The 18,552-nt window shown below is 62.4% G+C and overlaps 1 protein-coding gene across 3 annotated transcripts; it reads left to right on the top strand.

Annotated features, from left to right (window-relative positions):
- The first annotated feature begins 10,137 nt into the window (after nucleotides 1-10,137).
- On the top strand, nucleotides 10,138-18,552 carry CSF1 (colony stimulating factor 1). Of its 3 annotated transcripts, none has more exons than XM_075115536.1 (9): nucleotides 10,138-10,340; nucleotides 11,544-11,672; nucleotides 13,436-13,498; nucleotides 13,803-13,982; nucleotides 14,245-14,422; nucleotides 15,364-16,202; nucleotides 16,469-16,524; nucleotides 16,621-16,673; nucleotides 17,006-18,552. In XM_075115536.1, the coding sequence occupies exons 1-8, from the start codon at nucleotides 10,320-10,322 to the stop codon at nucleotides 16,670-16,672; spliced, it is 1,518 nt and encodes a 505-aa protein (XP_074971637.1). In that variant the 5' UTR covers nucleotides 10,138-10,319; the 3' UTR covers nucleotide 16,673; nucleotides 17,006-18,552. The 3 variants fall into 3 exon arrangements, with proteins under 3 accessions (XP_074971637.1, XP_074971639.1, XP_074971638.1); XM_075115538.1 differs by having other exon boundaries at nucleotides 10,141-10,340; nucleotides 16,075-16,202; XM_075115537.1 differs by lacking the exons at nucleotides 10,138-10,340; nucleotides 11,544-11,672; nucleotides 13,436-13,498; nucleotides 13,803-13,982; nucleotides 14,245-14,422 and adding an exon at nucleotides 14,429-15,027.

The raw sequence follows: 18,552 nt of genomic DNA on the forward strand, positions 1-18,552 counted from the left end.
ACAACTTCCCCTTGTTTCATTTCCCAATGCTGGCTGGCTACATTGCGAAGCCGCTCAAGCTCGCCTCTACATGTGTCAAGGACGTGCAATGGGGGGGGGACGGACACAGAGCACCTATAGGTGTATGGTGAAAACCCCTCCAGTGCCTAGGGTGTCCCTGAGGGGTGGCTGTCCCTGGGACAAGGCAAGGGTGGTTTGGGGAGGTGGATCACAGCTCCAGCACGGTTGGGAGTGATGTCCTCATGTCTGTCCCCATGGCCTGGGGATGCAGGAGCGGAGCTGGAGCAACGTGTGGGCTGGGAGGGTTTGCCGTCACCCCGGGGTGATGCTCACTGTCGTGGAAAGGGTGAGTGGTGCTTGGCCATGGGTCACACTCTCTCCCCCAGGAAAAGCTCGGGCAAAGGTTATTCTTAAAAAAGAGATGTTTCCTCTTTTCCTTCCTCGTCGGAGGCACGTGGTGGTGAGGTCATGGAGCGCCTGGGCTCGCGGCAGGACATGCTTCCAGCTCGGTGTAATCCCGTCCCCCGGGCCACGGCGAGACTGTTCTTGGCGGGGTCTGGGCGAGCGGTGGGAGGGAGGTTTCTCCTGCCTCTGCCCCCATCCAGCAGCACTCCCCCACTGCCCCTCCAGCTCCACTTTCCTCCTGGTCAAGCCACCACATCCTGAGCCAGCCCTCGGGCTGTTTCCTTTGCTCCCGCCGGGTTTCCTGGAGTGGCTTCTGCATCCCAGAGGCGAATGTGGCTTTGCATGGAAAATCAGCCCCAGATGTGGCTGAGCCGCCGCTGCTGCAGTGCCATGAGTGGGGATGGGGCCCGGGGAGGGCTTAGGGGACATGGGGACAGCAGGAGGGACCTGTTGGGTGGCCCGGACCTGAGAGCTCGTAGCTCCTGGAGGGATTTATCCCACCCACCGGGAGGCACGGGCTGTGCACAGTGTCCCCTCTGCAGATGGGTGCTCCCCAGGGAGGGGTGACAGGGGCACCTGGGGGCTCCCCACCCTTGGGGACAGTCACTGGGCTATGGAGTGGTGCCACCAGCACCAGGCTGAGCAAAGCCCTGGAATTTTGGCTGTACATAAGAGCCTGGCACAGCCTCCACCTTGGCCTTGGGAGGACGTGGGGCAACTCCTCTTTGATCAGCTGCCGATTCCCATCCTGGGATTGTTTTCTGGGAAGAGGGATCCCTTGCTGGCAGAAGGCAGGTCCCCATTGTTCTGTCACCACCCTCCCCGGCAGAGCTACCGGGAGCCAGGCTCTGTCCCCAGCCAATGGCACAGCCATACCTGGGGGTCATTGTAAATTTTAACTGATCAGGGATGCTTGGGAACCCCTGGGGACATCATGGCCAAGGTCCCCGGCTGATTGTGGGGCTGCCGGCCCCGCTTGGGGCAAACTGGCGGAGAGCTCTGGCGCAGGAACCGCACTCTAATCAAAAGAGGATGGAAAACTCTTGTGGTTGCTTGGAAATGAAGCACGGCTATGAGCAGACCACACCAGCCTCCAGATGCGACAGCAGTGGCCACGGGATGAAATTCCACTGGATTATACTTGATTATGAGCGCGGGGCGGGGGGGGGGGGGGGGGAGTTGTGTGTGACAGCAGCAGACTGGCCCTGTGGCATTACCAGACAGGGGGAGCAGCATGGAGCCCCTTCCCCACGGCTGGGAGCAGGTTTGGCGATGGATGAGCCCTGGCTCACGCCTGGCTCTCCTTGTTGAGCTGGGACTTTCCTGGATCATCTTAGTCCCTAAATTTAAGCCTTTCCAAGATCTTTGGGGATTCTTGGTCTATCCCATTGCTGGAAGTAATCACACTGGGGGCTGCTAACTCTCTCCATGACTTGGAGGCACTCAGCATCCCGGCTTCCATCCTGCATCCTCCCCATGCAAGGACATGGAAGATGAACCAAACTCAGGGTCCAGGCGAGGGGGTCCCTGACCATCACCTGCTCTCTGGGGCCACAAACTCCCTTGCAGGTTCCCTATTGCAGTTTTGTGCTCTTCAGCCTCCCCGGGCATCATTTCCGCCCACCCTGTTGCAACAGTGTGTTGCTCCATGGGGTTTCAAAGGGGCCGTGGGGCCGTTTTTGCGGGCAGTCCCACGGGCCGGAGGGCTGCCGGGTGGGAGGATGGGCGGAGGCGCAGCAGTGCATGCCAAGATGCATCAGCCTGTGTTTTTCTGGTGGTGGCTGAAGGTTGTTTGTGCTGTCCCAGGGATGATACAATGCTCTTGGCATAGGTGCATGACCCAGCAGCCCCCCCAAAAAAACTGCTGTGGGACCCTATTTTTACCAGCTTTGCTGCATGCCTGCATAAGCACCCCAGTTTCCAGCTCTGCTCAAACCCCTTCTTCCATCCAGGGCACGGCTGATGCTTCCTGGAGTTGGATGGGGTGTCTGCACCCTGCCCGAGCAGGGGAACAGTTCACCTGCTGGGGGGACCATTAGTTTTCTTGGAAAAAGCACCAAATGAATCAGAACTGGAGTCTCCAAGCATGTGCAAACAGCTGGAGCCGGTTTGCCCCATTGCTGGGGGCTGCTCGGCTCTGGTGGGGATGGAGGTTGCGATGGGTGGGAGGAAAAGGATGGGGAAAAGGGTGAAGGTGTCAGGATGGGAAATGACCCCTGGGAGGGAAGCTGAGGCCGCTGGGATGGAGGCAGGAGCACCTTGTCCAGCTGCGAGGGCGACGGCAAAGGCCAGATCTAGCATCAGCCTTGGCCGGGCAGTGTGGGACCGGCCGGCGGCTTTTCACCGAAATGCTGTCGTGATGCTGGTTGCGCTTGGTCCTGCCGAGTCCCCTCTTGTGATGCTGGACCCCCAGGGGCTTGGAGTTGGTGTTTGTAATGCTTTTATCTGATTTCCCAGAACCCAAAAGATGCTTTTAATAAACCTGAGTGGATTCCAGACCCTTCCCAAGCACAGTTTGGCTGGAGAAGCATGAGCCTGGAGAGCTTTTTTGCAATACCCCCCCCCAAATCCTCTTCACCCCCTTATCACCACCTTCAACTCCCCGGCCCCCCTGCCCCCCCCCCGGCCATTGGAGAGGGTCAAAATCTCCTGTTTCCAACCCAAAATGAACCACTTGGCCCCTGGCCAGGGCACCAGGCTACCAGCGCAGCTGGGCTTGCAGCATGCGTGTGCCGTGGCGTCGGCACAGCCAGCACCGGCAGCTCCCCCAGCACCACGATCCCTCCGAACAGCCACCTGAAATGCATCCCTGCGATGGAAAAGGGCCGGCTCCAGGCGTGGAGCCACGGGAAGCTCTCACAGCCAAGGCTCATTAAGGCTAAACCGCCGCTGGCTTCCCTCGACCTGCTGTTGGCATCCTGTCCCCCCAGGTAGGGCTCTGGCTCTCGGAGCCATCCCAGAGCCGCAGGCAGGAGGGAGGAGGCAGCTTTACGGTGCTTAAACCTCTGTTGCTAATGAAAAACAGGCTCTGAGCAGCCAAAACAGCTGATCCTCGGCGGCTGCGCTGAGTAATGCCTCGAATTCCTGGCAGGAGCGGCCTCCTTTTGGGAGGCGAAGGTTCCTTCCCCCAGCGAACAGGGCCCTTCATGTCCCCCTCGGCTGCGGGGCTCTCCTGGGGGCTGAGCCCCACTGGGGGACCAGTCAGCCCCCAGCCACCCCTCGGGGATCAGGGCTGACATCAGGACACAAAATTAGGGGGTTTTGCATGCTGCAGGGGGTCTGTCTATCCAGCCCCCTGCCCGTCCATCCATCCATCCCGCGGGCCCCGTTGTCTTGCTCTCCCTCCATCTGCAGCGAGGAAGATGATGAGGGCTGAGCCCTGCTGCTCCCTGCAGTGCCCAGGGACCGGTCCCTGTCCCCCAGGGTGTCGCTTTGGCTGGCCTGCATGTGTTCTGGGGCCGGCTGTCCGCCCTGATTTAAAGGATGCAAGCAGGGGAAGGGGCTCTGCAGCTCCCGGGATGAATCCTGCGCGGGGGAGAGCTGCCGCCGGCGCCGGGGCAGGATGGCCACTGGGTGTGGAGCAGGATGAGGCCATGCATGACTCAGCCCTCACCAGGGCTCTCGCACACTCCTATCCATCCCCTCTCCCCCTCCTGCCCCAGCAAAGCCCCCGCAGCACCTGGGGACCCAGAGGCGCAGCCGGGGACGGGGCCCTGCGTGTGTGTCCCCGTGGTGGAGATCGGGGCCAGCTGCTGATGTAAACAGCTCTGGCTGCAGATAAACAACCAGCTCTGGCGGGGAGGACAAACGGCCTCTCTGTTTGTGGCCCAGGCAGCTCCGGACCCTCCTTGCGACACCCCAGAAGCATCTCCATCGCTCGGGGTCAGTGGCCTGTAACCCCTGCTCCAGCCCCGCATTTGTGGGTGGCACAGGGATGCCGCCCAGCCAAGGGCTGGATCCACGTGGGGTGCAGATGCCCAGTTTAGGGGGGATTTAGCCACATGGACCTGTGCCGAGGTCAGGGATGATGCTGTCTCCATCCATCACAGCAGCCTGAGGGCTGGGGCATCCCGGCAAGAGTTTGGAAGGAGCTCGTGCTTGGCCCCAGCGGCATCCAGGGACCCCCCCCCAGCCCTTCCAAGGTGGGTGCTGCTGGTCCCTCCCCCGACACGGCGCCAAGGCCAGGCTTCCCTGAAGTGCTCCCAAGCCCTTTGCCCATCCTGCCCCCGGTCCTGGCACAGAACCGCACTCCCCCTGCTGCCGCTTGGCCGCCTGCCCCCACCTGTGCCCAGCTGCTCCTGGTGCAGCCCCCGGACCCTCCATGGGTCGGCACCCGCTTGGCTCCAGCCGGGCTGAGCTGGAGGGTGCTGGGACTGCACCCATGTGGCACTGTGCCATGAGCACCGGGAGATGCCAAGTCGGTAGGTGCTCCCTCTGCGGGGCTGAGCAGGGGATGGAGTACACGGGGGGCTGTGACCTCCCCGCAGCACCCTGGTTCAGGGTATACTGGGGGTGCTGGGGAGCCCTGGGCACCCATGGGTGCAGCCCCCTGGAGCGTGGGCACATGGATATGCCACGGAGTGGGCAGCATCCTGCTGCCACCCCAAAACCGCTGCAGCTGAGGGGCTGCTGGTGGCACCTCCGGTCCCCCTTGTCTCCCCCAGCTCGGTGGGTGCTGGCGGGCAGCTGCCTGGGAAGGCGTTTGGCTCCTGCTGCCACTGCATTCCTCGGTGGAGGGAGGAGTGGAGCTGCAGCCTGGCGTGACTCAGCGCCAGCAGTGAGGGCTGGGGACACGCTGGTGACCCGTGTGGGGCCGTAACCCGTCCTCTGTCCCCCCTCACCACCTGGCACGCACCCCTGGCGTGGGTGACCCCTCCCCGAGCTGAGGGGCTGAGCTTTATCCCTACCCAGGGACCCTTCAGCAAGCGCAGAGGGGGTGGCAGGTCCCCCAGGAGCCTCCACGGTCGAGGATGGCAGGAGCCAGGGTTATGATAACTCTAAAAAGGGACTTTCTCCGTGAGTGCTGGACACAGCCTGACCCTGCGGTTCCCTCACTCCCAGCCTGGCGGGCTGACAGCCACCGAGCCCGCTGCGCCTGGATCCAGCCGATGCTCCCCTCCCATGGGTGCACACGCCGTGGGGAAGGGGGCTGCTGCTGGGTGACCCCGAGCATGGGGGTGATCAGGGCTGGACGGAGGGGTGTCCAGAGCAGGACGGAGGGTCCTGGTCTGGAGCAGGTGGCATGGGAGGGATGGAACGGAGGAAGTGGGGGGGCTCGCTGTGGGATGAAGGCTCCAGCCTCATCCTCCCGCCTGCTCGTGACATCCTGAGTCCCTGCCGCTGGCAGCGGGCCAGGGGGAGCGCCTGCCACCCACATTCCTCCACTCTTCAAGGAACCGGCTCGGGACCTTCCCACGGGGATTTCCAGCCTGGGCACACACCACTCCAGCCCGGATCGTGCCAGAGGCTGGGGGCACAGCCCTGGCTCCGCTGCAGCCCCCAGGAACACTTGTCCACCGCTGCGGGGAGAGTGTCCCGGTCCCGCAGTGAATCACCGGGGAAGGAACTGATTAAGAGCTTGCAGCACTTTCCTGCTGGAAATAACTTTCTCTGCAAAGGCTGTTTCCAGCCCAAGGCTGGTTCCCCGATGCAGCCAGGGGGGCTTTGGATATGCTGCAGATTTTACCCCTGCTTCAGTGCTCACTGGCCTGAAAAAGCCTCCCGAAATGAGGCATTGGGTTCGGATGTGCTCCTGCTCCCGTCGGGGATGGGGAGAGGAGAATCGCTGAAGCTGAAGCTGCCCAACCAGCATTCCTCCAACTGAGCGGGGGGGGCCGAGGGATGCTCCAGCCTCAGACACGGAGATGTGGTTGCAAGTGGAATGATACTGGTGTCTGGTGCAGGCCCTTCGGAGCCAGGAGCATCCTGCATCCCCTCTGCCGGCATCCCCCTGCACTGGGGACCAGCAGACCTGGGGATCCCCCCGGCATGCCCATGAGCCCTCGTGGCCTTATCCTGCCTCCCCCGGCCCTGGGTGACAGCCCCAGGGGTTTGGATATGGCTGCGGGGGAGACGGGGACAGCAGCTCCCAGGCAGTTCCAGGGCAGTGACAGTGCCACTGGTCCCAGTTTGCAACTGGGAGAGGGACAGCCAGGACCACGCCACCCCAAATTTTGCCTCGTTGAGGCTGGTAAAGGTGTGGGTACGGGGGGTCCTGCCACCGCTGTCACCCACCGCCACTTCTAATGTTGTCTCTATTTCTGCCCTGTGACTCGAGGATTTCGGCAGGTTTGCGGGGGGTGGGGAGGGGCAAAAGCCACTTCCCTGCCAAAAAAAGAAAGAGAAGGCTGCTGCTCTCACCCTCCGTCACACAGAGGGTGGATTATTAACCCGAGCGGGACGCCGTCCCTCCGTCCCCCTGCCCGCGCTCGCCTGTCCCATGACTCGAGGATGTGACACTTTTCCGGTCACTTAAAAGGAGGAGGGGGGATGAGTGTGCGGGAGATAAGAAGAAGCGTGGTCCTCAGCCGGTGTGAAGGGGCCTCACGCGCTGGCACGGGGTTCCCGTGAGTCACCCCCCGGGGCTGGCGTCACCCAGCTGTGTCTCTTGGGTGCCCGCTTGGGTGTCCTCTCCCTGCTGGGTGCTGCTGAAGATCCCAGGACAGCTTAGTGTGGAAAATTAAGATAATGCCTCAGCATTTGTAGGTTATTTTTATTTATGAAGAGGGTTATTTTGCAAGTACAGCTCATTTTGAACTCCAGCGTCCTTCCTCCCCCCCATCCCCATCATCCTCAGTATTGATGTTTATCTGCATGCTGTTGCTAAGGGCCACCCATGGGTGATAAGGACACACGTGGCACCCACATACTGGTGCGGATTTGATGCTGTTGCAGGGCTGTCACTGCCGTCCCCATCTCCAGAGAGCTCCCAGCTCTTCCCCAACCCCAAATCCCTGTCGCTCCTCCGCCAGGTCCCCGATCCCGGCCCTCTGCTCACTCGGGGTTATCTCAGCTCCAAGAAAAACCCTCAGCAGCTTCTGAAACCCCGTTGACGTTTCCGGCCCGGGGGAGCAGATACCGCCGCTTCCTCAAAGCTCGGATGTGGTGGCTGTCACCGACACGCGGCCCAGTTGTCACCGTACCCTTGTCACAGCCGCAGCCTGGGGCCACCGCTTGCATCCAGCTCTGTTTGAAGAGTATTTTGCTTTCTGCTTCTGTTGGCAGAAGAACGCTTTGCGAGGCAACAGTTCACCTCATCGCAGCTAATTGTTTCCAGTTGCCTGCAACCAGGCAGCAAGCAGGCACATCCCCAAAGCAGAGGACGGGGCCTTCTGCATGCCCAGTGCCTCAGCGCTGGTGTTTTTTCTGGCCCCAGATCCAGCCCCAGATGGATCTGTTCCTGCACTCGCCTGCACACGGATCCATCCATGCACTCATGGAGCCCTTCATGCACTCCCATGCAAACAGCTCTGCTCGTGCACGCGTGGATCCATCCACACACACGGGGATCCATCCGTGCACACGGATCCATCCATGCACACATGGGTCCATCCACACACACAGGGATCCATCCATGCACACGGATCCATCCATGCACACATGGGTCCATCCACGCACACGTGGATCCATCCATGCACATGGGGATCCATCCATGCACTCATGGAGCCCTTCATGCACTCCCATGCAAACAGCTCTGCTCGTGCACACATGGATCCATCCGCGCACACGGGGATCCATCCATGCACACAGATCCATCCATGCACACGTGGGTCCATCCACGCACATGGGGATCCATCCGTGCACATGGGGATCCACCCACACACATGGGGATCCATCCGTGCACATGGGGATCCATCCATGCACACAGATCCGTCCATGCACACATGGGTCCATCGACGCACATGGGGATCCATCCGTGCACATACGTGCACCCAGACCTGTTCCTGCATGCCCATGCAAATGGATCTGGTTGTGTACATGCGCATCCATCCATGCACACACGAATCCATCCGTGCACACGGACCTGTCCATGTGCACCCATGTGAATGGATCCCTCCCTGCACACATGGATCTGTCCACGCATGCCCACGCACACGGATCCAGTCACACACCTCTCTGCTGGCTGCCTGCCCGGCACCAGCCATAGGAGAAGCAGCATGCAGGAACACCCTGGGGCCTCTCACCGTCTTCTTGTCCCCGATGCCTCAACTCCTGCTCTGCTCACACACGCCAATACCCCAAATTCCCACCCGCCTCTGCTCCCAGCACCCAGTGCACCCGCGAGCCCTGCACCCTGGCACGGCGAGGGCACCCCGCTCCCGATTCGCCTGCAACCCTCTGTGTGCCAGAGCCGTCTCTCAAGGGCATTTTGGCCAGGGTGGGCTGCAGGCGGCGGTGGGGTTTCGGGGAGGAACCGGGCACGTGCTGCAAGGGGAAGGCTGTCAAACCCACGCAGGATTTTCTGCAGGAAAACTTAGGCTGCGGGCTGGGAGCAAGGCACAAAGTGGCAGCGGGGCTGCGCGACGGCGTCATCAATGCACTGGGGTGCGTGTGAACGTGTCTGTGCATGCTGCGTACAGGGTTGCGAGCGTACACCTGCACGGGCGAGGTGTGTGTATTTGTGGTCTGTGTGCAAATATAAACGTGTAACCCTGTGCATGTGGAACGTGTGTGTGGGTGTGCGTGCACAGCTGCGTGGTGACCCCAGTGTGCACGCACGTGTGTGCGCGCGTAGGGGTTTGTGCGCGAGTGCCCACTAGGCGCAGGTTTCTGTGCACGCGTGCAGTGTGTATGTGGGTGGGGGGGTCTGCGTGCACATGTGCATGGGTGTGCATGCGTGTCTGTGTGCAGGCGTGGGGTCTGTGCATGCATGCACATGTTGTGTCACGTGTGCGCGCGCATGTGTGCATGTGCACAGGGGTAAGCGTGCACATGTGCGTGTGTGCGAGCCCCAGGGGGTGTGTGTGCTCGCGCGTGCGTGCTGTGTGTGTGCATGGGTACAAGTGCCCAGGGGTGACCATACGCATACATGTGTGCAAGGCCCAGTGCTGTGCATGCACGCATGTGCATGTCTGCACGCCCCGGTGCTGTGCATACCTGTGTATGTGCACACATACATGTTCCAAGGGGTGTGCGTGCACATACGTGGTGGGGCATCTGTCCCTGGCCCGTGCATATACGTGTGCGTACGTGTGCATATGCCCAGGGGCACGCATGGACATGCAAGCGTGTGCGTGCGCAGGGGCGTGCATGCGTGTGTCTGTGCATGGGATGGTGCAGGGCCGGGGGGGGGTCGCGCACACTGTGCCCATCGCTGCAAGGCTCCCGATCCGATCCGAGCCGGAGCCGATCGGAGCCGAGCGGGGCCGAGCCGAACCGAGCCGGAGCCGATCGGCGCCGAGCGGGGCCGAGCCGAACCGAGCCGGAGCCGATCGGAGCCGAGCGGGGCCGAGCCGAACCGAGCCGGAGCCGATCGGAGCCGAGCGGGGCCGAGCCGAACCGAGCCGGAGCCGATCGGAGCCGAGCGGGGCCGAGCCGAACCGAGCCGGAGCCGATGGGAGCCGAGCGGGGCCGAGCCGAACCGAGCCGGAGCCGATGGGAGCCGAGCGGGGCCGAGCCGAACCGAGCCGGAGCCGATCCGACCCGATGCAACCTGAGCCAGGCCGAGCCGAGGGGGCCGGGCCGAGCCGAGGGGAGCCGATCCGCCCCGAGCAGAGCCGATGGGAGCCGAGCGCGGCCGAGCGGCGGGCGCTGGCCGCCCGCCAGCCCTTTCTCATAAACCACATGCTGCCGCGCCGCTATAAAGGGGAGCGCGGCGGCGGCGGTGGCTCAGCCCGGCCCCGCTCGGCCCCGCCGCCGCCGCCTCGCCCGCACCGCCCGGCCCCGCCGCACCGCCCGGCCCCACGGCAGCCCCCATGCCCCGCCTCGGAGCCAAGGTACGGCGCTCCCTCCCGATATAACGCCCCCCCCCCCCCCAACCACCCCTCGTTCCCCGGCTCGGCGCCCCGCTGCCACCTGTGCGGGGTCCCCCGGGGCGGGGAGCAGCCCCCGCCGCTGTTAGCCCCGGTTTTCCATGTCCGTCCCCCCCCTCCCCTTCTGCCATGTCCCCGTCTCCCTCGGTCACGCAGGGGGACGTGGCAGAACCTCCCCCTTCGGGGGTCCCGGTGGCGTGATGCTGCAGCCCCGGCTCGGTTCCCGGACCCTCGGGCTGAGGTTCCAGCCGCGTCCCCGGTTCCCGGAGGACCCGCGGGGTGAAATCCCGTCCCCGACCCGGTTCTCGGCTCCGGCCGCGTCCCGATTCCCGGAGCCGGTGGGGAGAGGCTCTCCCCGGCTCCAGCCCCGTCCCGTCCCCAGCGGGGTGAGGCTCCGGCCAGCCGTGGCCGTGACTCGGCGGTGGCCCCGGGCGGCATCTCGCAGTTTCACAAGAGGGGAGGATTTCTGGACAATCTCCAAGGGAATTTCCCCCCCCCATCACCCAGACACCCTCTCTCTGCCGGTGCACCGGGGTGGGGGGGGGCACACGCACCCACCCCGGGGGTCCGCTCCATCCCCACCTCGAGGGGTCTTGGCCCTGGGGCAAGTCCCGTTGCCCACTGGGGTCTTGCCACGATTCGGGGCCTCCCCGGTTCATTGCAGGGGGATTGGGAGGGGAATTTGGGGCGATGCCAGAGCTGCTGCATGGAAAGAGCCCGGCGGGTGCAGGCGCTGGAGGCTGGGGGGGTCCGGAGGGTGGGAAGAGGATTTTTGGGGATGGGTGGGTCAGCGTGTCAGATGGCTCCCCAGAGCTGGGGTGGAGGAGCAGAATTCCAGGAGAGATGGAGAAATGGTGCGGGAGAAGGGATAAGAACTGGATAGGAAGTGTGGAGGTGACCGAGAGCAATGCTGGGGCTTGTGCCAGCCGGGCCCTGGCCACGCAGTCCCTGTGCCAGGCACTGGGAAATTCCCCACCGACCTGGTGCTCCTAAAAATAGCAGGATGGGGACAGGCACGGGGCTGGAGGATGGGAGTGGGGTTATCCCACTGGACCCCTGTCAAGCCCTGTCCACCATGAAGGTGGCCACTCCGGGGGATGGTGGGGAAGGGCAGGGGGCTTTGGGGGGGGTTAGCACTGCTCCAAGCCTTTGCTCTGCCATGCTCAGGTGTGCCTGTTCCGCTGCACCCTGCCGTCATTCTTCCTCCTCCTGGTCTGCAGCATCCATGAGACTGAGCAGAACAGCTACTGCCAGCAGATCATCACGGAGAAGCACCTGGCTGAGCTGGAGGAACTGGTGAGTGCCCTCGCTGGGTTCTGCCATGGGATGGGGGCTTGGCTGGGGCTGGGCAGACACAAATCAGCCCTTATTTAGGGCTGAAAAATCAGCAAATCAGCTTATTTTCAGTTATACCGGCAAAGCGGTGGTACCCAGGAGCTGAGCATCTGTGGGCATGAGGGACAAGCGGGCACCCGGGGGGGTGACGCACAGTGGTGCCTTTAGCGACGGTGGCCACGGAAGAGTGCCGGTGGGGGAAATGGGAGAAGAAGGGAAGCGGGAGCGTGGCTGGGAAGCAGGCACGAGTGGGGCTGGCCGAGTGTAGGGGTGATGCGGAGGTGCTGGATGGGACCAGTGCTGTGGGGCTGTTGCGTTTTCCAGGCGGCTGCGCAGGGGTTAAGCCAAGGAATCCGGCTGCATTCCTGAGCCCAGCTGCTTGCCTGGAAGCTGGGCTGGCAACAGGGCTGTGGGTGGGTGGCAGGCAGCAATGGGGGCCACCGGCCAGGCTAGCTGGATGATGGAGCCAGCCAAGCTGGGGCGATGGGTACCTTCACCCCGTGGGGAGCTCCGGGTGCTCGCACCCGCCCCACAGGGAGGCAGCTCCGGGCCCCATCCTGGCTGCTGGGGCTGTATCCCACCCTGGCCCTTGGCTCACCTCTGTGTGGGGAATCACGCGGATGCTTGGGAGAGAAATGGGAATCGGGGGCACGCAGGGATTTGCGCGGCTGTCACAGATTAAATGCCGCCGTTGTAGCGAGCGGGGTGTGCAGATAGCGATGCCTCCGAATCCTCACTGCCTGCTTGCTTTGCACCGAGCTCTCTGGCTCACAGTATGTAACCACTGTGTCTAGGCTCACTTTACCTCTTCCTCTTTAAGCACCAAGCTGCGGTGCCAGGAGCTGGCAGATGTTGTGTGTGCAAGCTTGGCTTCCTCTGCCCGAGCTGTCCCTGCAGCCCCAGCACCCCACATCTCTGGGGAGCCTTTGCTTTGTAAAACCCCAGGATTAAAAGTGGGCTCATGGCTGGGGGGAGTAAGGGGATGGAGCAGGTTTGAATGGAAGTCGTGGCTTCCCTGCTGGGGAGTGCAGCCCTTTCCTCTTCCCGCTGGCGGAGGAGCCAGCCCTTGCTCCAGCCCCCGCAGGATAATGGAGCAATTGTTTCCAGGCCGGCATCCCAGGCTGGGAGGGCGAGGGCTGCCAGAATTGCCGGCCGGCAATTCTGGCAGCCCTCGCCCTCCCAGCCTGGGATGCCGGCCTGGAGGCAGGGGGCTTGTTTAGGGTGGGTTTTCACCCCCATAGGAAGGTCATGGTATGGAGGGGGGCCAGCAGCGCTGTGTGCGGGACCCCGGCATTGTGTGACACCAGGGGATACGTGACCTCGGTGTCACGACCACCTCCTGCACGGCAGGATGCTCTTTTGCAGCCCGGCTTTAATGGAGCAAGTGGTGCGGGGGAGACCGTGGGAGAGTCAAGCAGGGCTTGGCTCTGCTGTGGTGCTGGGAGGAAGAGGAGGAGGAGGAGGAGAGGCGGGGTGGAAGCAGGCAGGGGGAGGCAGGCAGCACACCATCGTGGTGGGAGCAGGGATCCTGGACTCGACCCTGCCAGAGGTTTGACCTTAGGGAAGGATCTGTGCAAGGAGGAAGATGGTGTGGGATGAAGCAGGGGTGGGAGCAGAACCCACCCCAGCCCTGTGGATTCGGGGTGCCTTTGCTGGCTCTGCTGCCTCTTCCCGCTGTGTTCTCCCCCAGGGCTGTGGGGTGACATCCTGCTTTCTCCTTCCAGGCTGACACCCAGATGCAGCACCCAGGCAGGGTCTCCTTCAAGTTCATCAACAAGATGCAGCTGGTGAGTGGCTCCTTGCTGGGCACCCGGGGACTGAAGGGGACAGGGACCAGGGCTGGCTGGTGCATGGGGATGCAGGGAACCCCCGATCTCCCCTCTCCTGTCCCCCTTTGCAGGAGGCAGCCCAGGAGGGGCCCATCCTGCCTGGCCAGGCAGCTGTCGAGTCCCCTCTTGGGCAGCCTGTGGGACCGTAGAAAGGCATTTTGTGGCTCCGTGCCTCAGTTTCCCCCAGTCAGAGTGGGACAGGTGGTGCTGCCTCTGCCCATCCAGTAACCAGTCTCACTTTTTTGCATCCGTGTCCTTGCAGAAGGACTCCGTCTGCTACGTGAAAGCTGCTTTTCCTCTGCTGGGCAAGATCCTGGAGCGAACCGAGTTCAAAGAGAACTCGCCCAATGCCAAGAAGATGCAGACGGTGCGCAGGATGTACAGCCGCATCGACGAGAACGTCGACCCCTGCATCAGAGATGAGGATGATGAGGAGAGAAGGGTACAGTGTCCCCTCCCTTTTGTGGGGTGCCTGATCTGCAGGGGTGCGGTTCTGAGTCCTCATCCTTGGGTGAAATGGGGTGTTCAGAGCATCCTGATGTGGGGCAGGACCTTGAAGTGGAGCAGCGATGGGGTGTGCATGGACACGGGGAGCCATGGGGGGAGTCAAACCCTGCCCTGGGTGCAGCGTGGTACCCTGTGGTGGTGACACTGGGTGCCCGGCACTGTCTTGGAGCCGATGCTGAGCCCAGCTCTCCTTCCAGCTCTCACAGATGTGCTTCGAGGAGTTCACCACCTCCCCCTATGAGATGCTGTTGCTGGTGAAGCAATTCTTCCAGGACATCAACCAGCTGCTGCAGAACCAGGAAACCTTTGAGAAGGATTGCAGCCAGGTCTACCGCCGGACCTGCTTGGGGCCCAGGGATGCTGGATCCTCTCCAGGTGAGATGTAAACCCGTGCCGGGCTGGGGGGCTCGGGCTCGCCTGCATGGAGCAGCTTGACAGCCACGTGTCCCTGCCCGTGGGCACACGTGGGCGCCGTGGGCACGGCACGTGTCTGCGTCGGTCTCTGTCTCTGTCGCTCGGCTGGTGGCCGTCCCTGTGGGGTGGCGTTGGTGGTGTGTCGGCGAGCTCTGCGTCTGTGTGGGGAGAGCCGGGCTTGGGAGAAGGGGCTGGCTACCCTTCGGGGCCAAATCCTGCTGGAAACAAGGCCAGAGAGATGCTGAGGGGGAATAAGGAGGCATCTCCGTTGGCCCGGCTGGAGGCATCAGGCTCGGCTCCGTCTCAAAGCCCCAGCGCCTGGGTTGAGCATAACGTGGAAAAATTGAGGTGCCGGAACCCCTCTGCCACCGACGTGCTGCATGACCTCGGCTGTGTCACTTCAACTGCCCCCCCCCAGCCTCAGTGTCCCCTGACCAAGCCTTCAGGGAGAGCATTGCCCACCGGGGTGGAAGAGCCTGTGTTGCCGTCCGTGCTTTCGCAAGCGCCCGTGCTGTATGTTTGCATGCCCGCGGAGGAGACATCTTGCTGCCGTCCGTGTGTTGGAGGTGTGCCATGTCCCTGTGCCACGGGGGACGTTAAATGTGGCTGTCTGGCTCCTGCCAGCCACGGATAACTCATGGGGGACCCGGTGCTCGCTTCACCCTGCCTGCTGCTTGTTATCTTTGTGCTCCCATGTCTGTCCCAGCCTGCTCCCTGCTTGTTCCCTGCCTCACCTTTGCTGTCCCTCTTTTTTTGGGGGGGGGTGGGGTGGGGCTGTTTGTCCTGCTTGCCTGGGCCTGTGGGGAGGGACGGGGATGCTGCCCCTGACCTTGGATCTGCTGGCTGTGCCCCTCTTGGAGGCTGGTGACCCTACGGCAGTCTCTTCTCTCTGCTTCTTTCAGGTGTGGGGACAGATCCTGACTGCAATTGCCTGTCCCCTGCCCTCCCTTCTGCCACCCAGCCCTCCCTCTCTGCTGCCACCCATGCCGGCAGGGAGCTGGCACCTGCTAGCACCCAGGTCCCTTACAGCCTCCTCCATGCCACCCTTGCTGACTTAGACACCCCGTCTCAGCCCCCCAGTAGCACGGACGGCGGCTCGGGGACCGAGGAGGTCCTGGGTGCCGGGGTAGGTGACACAGCATTGGTGCCATCCCCTGCGATGCAGCAGCCAGATCAAGCCGACAGCACCAAAGCCCTCCTGGATCCGGCCGGGACCCTTAGCCTGGTGGCGGTGGACATTTCCATCCTCCGTGGGGATGGAGAGCTGGTGGAGCAGGGCACTGAAATGGTGGCCGGCCACCCGCCGCAGGATCCGGCCCAGCAGCGGGGAGCCTCCATCCTCCCGGATCATCCCGGCGGGCTCAGGACCACCGCGCCGGCAGCATCCCCCAGCGCCGACCCGGCAGGCGGCAGAGCCAGGATCCGTCCCACCAAGGCATTCGAGCCCGTCACACAGCTCCGATTCTCCAGGATGGCCCCGGGGATGCGGGGCCGAGTGCTGGGTGGCCCCGGGGATGGGCCGAGGGTGCAAGGCTGGGGGCTGAGCCGGCTGCGGGAGCCCGAGGACGGCGGGGCTGGCCCCAGCTTTGACTCTGGCTTTGTTCTGAGCGCAGAGCAGCGCAGGAAGGAGCCGGCTGTCAGGGAGGGCCACCGGGAGCCCCTGATATACATCGCAGTGGCCACTGTGGTGGCCATCTTGCTGGCCGTAGGAGGGCTGCTCCTCTACAAGTATAAATCCAGGGTAAGGCTCCCCCCCCAGCCCACACTACCCCTCCCCAGGTGCAAGCGTCCTCTCCTGCCTCAGTTTCCCCACTCATTCTCCAGCTCTGTGGGTTGAGCCCCCTTTCCCCATCATTTTGGGATGGGGGGACATGAGTGGGGTGGGAGGGTGAGATATTGGGATATTCCCACCCCACCCCACCCCCAGAGGGTTGGGGGTGAGAGTCCCCCTATGCTGCAGCCCCTTCCCCAGGGCTCATCCCCCCCATTCCCCCTCCCTCTGCGCAGGTCCTGGAGCGGCCACTGGAGGATGGAGGCTGTGACCCCGAGGAGCCAGAGAGGAGGTGGGTGTGATACCATCCTGCCTGGGGCGGGGGCTTTGGGGACCCCTGCCCAGGGCCACCCTGCCCTAAACCAAACCCCCCGCCTTTCCCTCACAGGGCACTGCAGGGAGCAAGGCGATGTCCAGAGCTGGAGACTCAGGACCTCTAAGGTGAGAAGAGGCTGGATGGGACCTTGCAGGGCTCCGGTCCAAGCCTGTGGGGACAGTGTTGAGTCCCCAGGCCGTCCTTGCCACCACTGACCTCTGCCAAGGGCAGGGAAATTTGGCTGCTGACAGGGAGTGGATGGGGTGGGAGGACATGGAGAGGAGCAGGTCTGCGCCCCAGCGCTGCCAGCATGTGGTTTTGCAGCCCATTAATCCATTACGAGCACTTTCTTAATATATATAGTATTTTTTCCTGTGGGTTTTATGTGTTTCTCCCGAAGCCCCGCCCTCCCTGGCAGAGCCTTGGCTCCCACTCATCTTTCTCCTCCTTTCCCCAGGGCTCAAGGCGGGATGTGAAGCTGTTCGGGGGACAGATTCGGATGCTCCTCGCCGTGCGAAGGAGGGTTGGCACGCGCTGGCCCCTCCGGTCCCACCATGATGCTGACGCTCCCTCTTCCCTTGTCCCGCGCCGGTGGCCAGAGACTGCAAAAAAAGAAAAAAAACCAAACGCTCCCAGGCAGGGGTGAAAGGATGGGGGGGATGCTCCCTGAGTGGGACCCCCCAGGCACCAGGAAGCGAAGGGCTGGAAGGTGTCGGACTCGCTGAGGGGCTTGGCCGGGATGGTGGTGGCGGCTGACGTGACACCGCAGTGCTGAGCAGGACGATGGAGAGGCTGGATGTGGGATGATGGATCCCACGGTGACGTGGCCAACGCTGGCTGAAGATGGAGGGGACCAGCTCCCTGAATCCCCAAGCTCTTCTCCCACCCCAGCACAGCGGGGTTTGGAGCAGCGCCTGTCACCCCCCCACCTTCACTCTGCCTTTCCCGAGGCTTCAGCTGGAGCATCCCGGATGACCAGAGGGTCAGTCGCCAGGACTCCACCCCCCCCCACCCCGCCTCCAGGCTGCACAACCCCAGCCCTGACTTGTAACTTCAACCCTCACACTGTGAATATTTAAAGCCCACCAGTGCCTGCGTCCCCACGGGGGCCGGGCTTGGGGGGGTGCGATGCTTGGCACCGTCCTGGTCCCCATCCTCCTGCCACTGGAGATCTGGCTCCAGTCCTGCATGCCTGAGCTGGCCTCGGCTCGCCGTCGTGCTGTTAGGGTTTTATTTTAATATAGTGGATGAAAGTCTTTATCCCGCAGAAGTATTTTACGGGGGGCCCGTCCTGCCCCCTTGCAGGGTTATTGCTGCGAGCTGGCCTCGCCTGCAACTGGATTTCTTTTGTGACTGTGCTTTTGAGAATGGAAACGGGGCTGGGGAAGGACTGGATTGATGTGGGTGTAAGAGATGGAGATGCCCCAGCGGGGTACCTGGGGGCTCTTTAGCTCAGCCCCCTCCCCTGCTCTGGGAAGAGCTTGGTTTGGGATGCAGCACCGCTGCAGATACCCCAAACCCCGGGCTTGGGCCTCATCCTGCCCCACCGCAGCACCCCTCTGGCTTGAATGTGAAGCGTGGCCCGCGCTGCTCTTGGGTTTTGAGGTATTATTTTTATACAGTGGATGAACCAAACTGTTTTTAAAGAAAGCATTACTATCTTTTTGTTTTTATTTGTGTATTTATGACTGCGAAAAGGAGGGGTTTAGTGCAAGGGACTGGTCTAAATCGGGAGGAAAGCCTTTCTGCAGTGGGGAGGCTGGGGCCAAACTTGCTGCTGGTGTAAGTCACTGGCTCGGCACTGATTTGCACCATAGAGGAGATGCTGACACCGTGCTGCCCCTGCTCCTGGGGGAGAAAATGTGTTGGATTTATTTTGCCTTGTTTTTCTTTTTTTTTTTTTTTTGATACATTGAAATTTTCAAATATTTTATATAAAGTCATTTAAAGAAGTCTATTTAAACAACTTGTATATTTAATATTATTAATAAACAGAGTCATGTA

Source organism: Phalacrocorax aristotelis, chromosome 21 (assembly GCF_949628215.1).
Source record: "Phalacrocorax aristotelis chromosome 21, bGulAri2.1, whole genome shotgun sequence".
Taxonomy (NCBI): domain Eukaryota; kingdom Metazoa; phylum Chordata; class Aves; order Suliformes; family Phalacrocoracidae; genus Phalacrocorax; species Phalacrocorax aristotelis.

Excerpts from the sequence above, each read along its gene's own strand:
- CSF1 (XM_075115536.1), top strand. The coding sequence starts at position 10,320 with ATGCCCCGCCTCGGAGCCAAG. Across the intron at positions 16,203-16,468 it reads TCTACAAGTATAAATCCAGG|GTCCTGGAGCGGCCACTGGA; the intron begins GTAAGGCTCCCC and ends CCCTCTGCGCAG. Across the intron at positions 16,525-16,620 it reads CCCGAGGAGCCAGAGAGGAG|GGCACTGCAGGGAGCAAGGC; the intron begins GTGGGTGTGATA and ends TTTCCCTCACAG.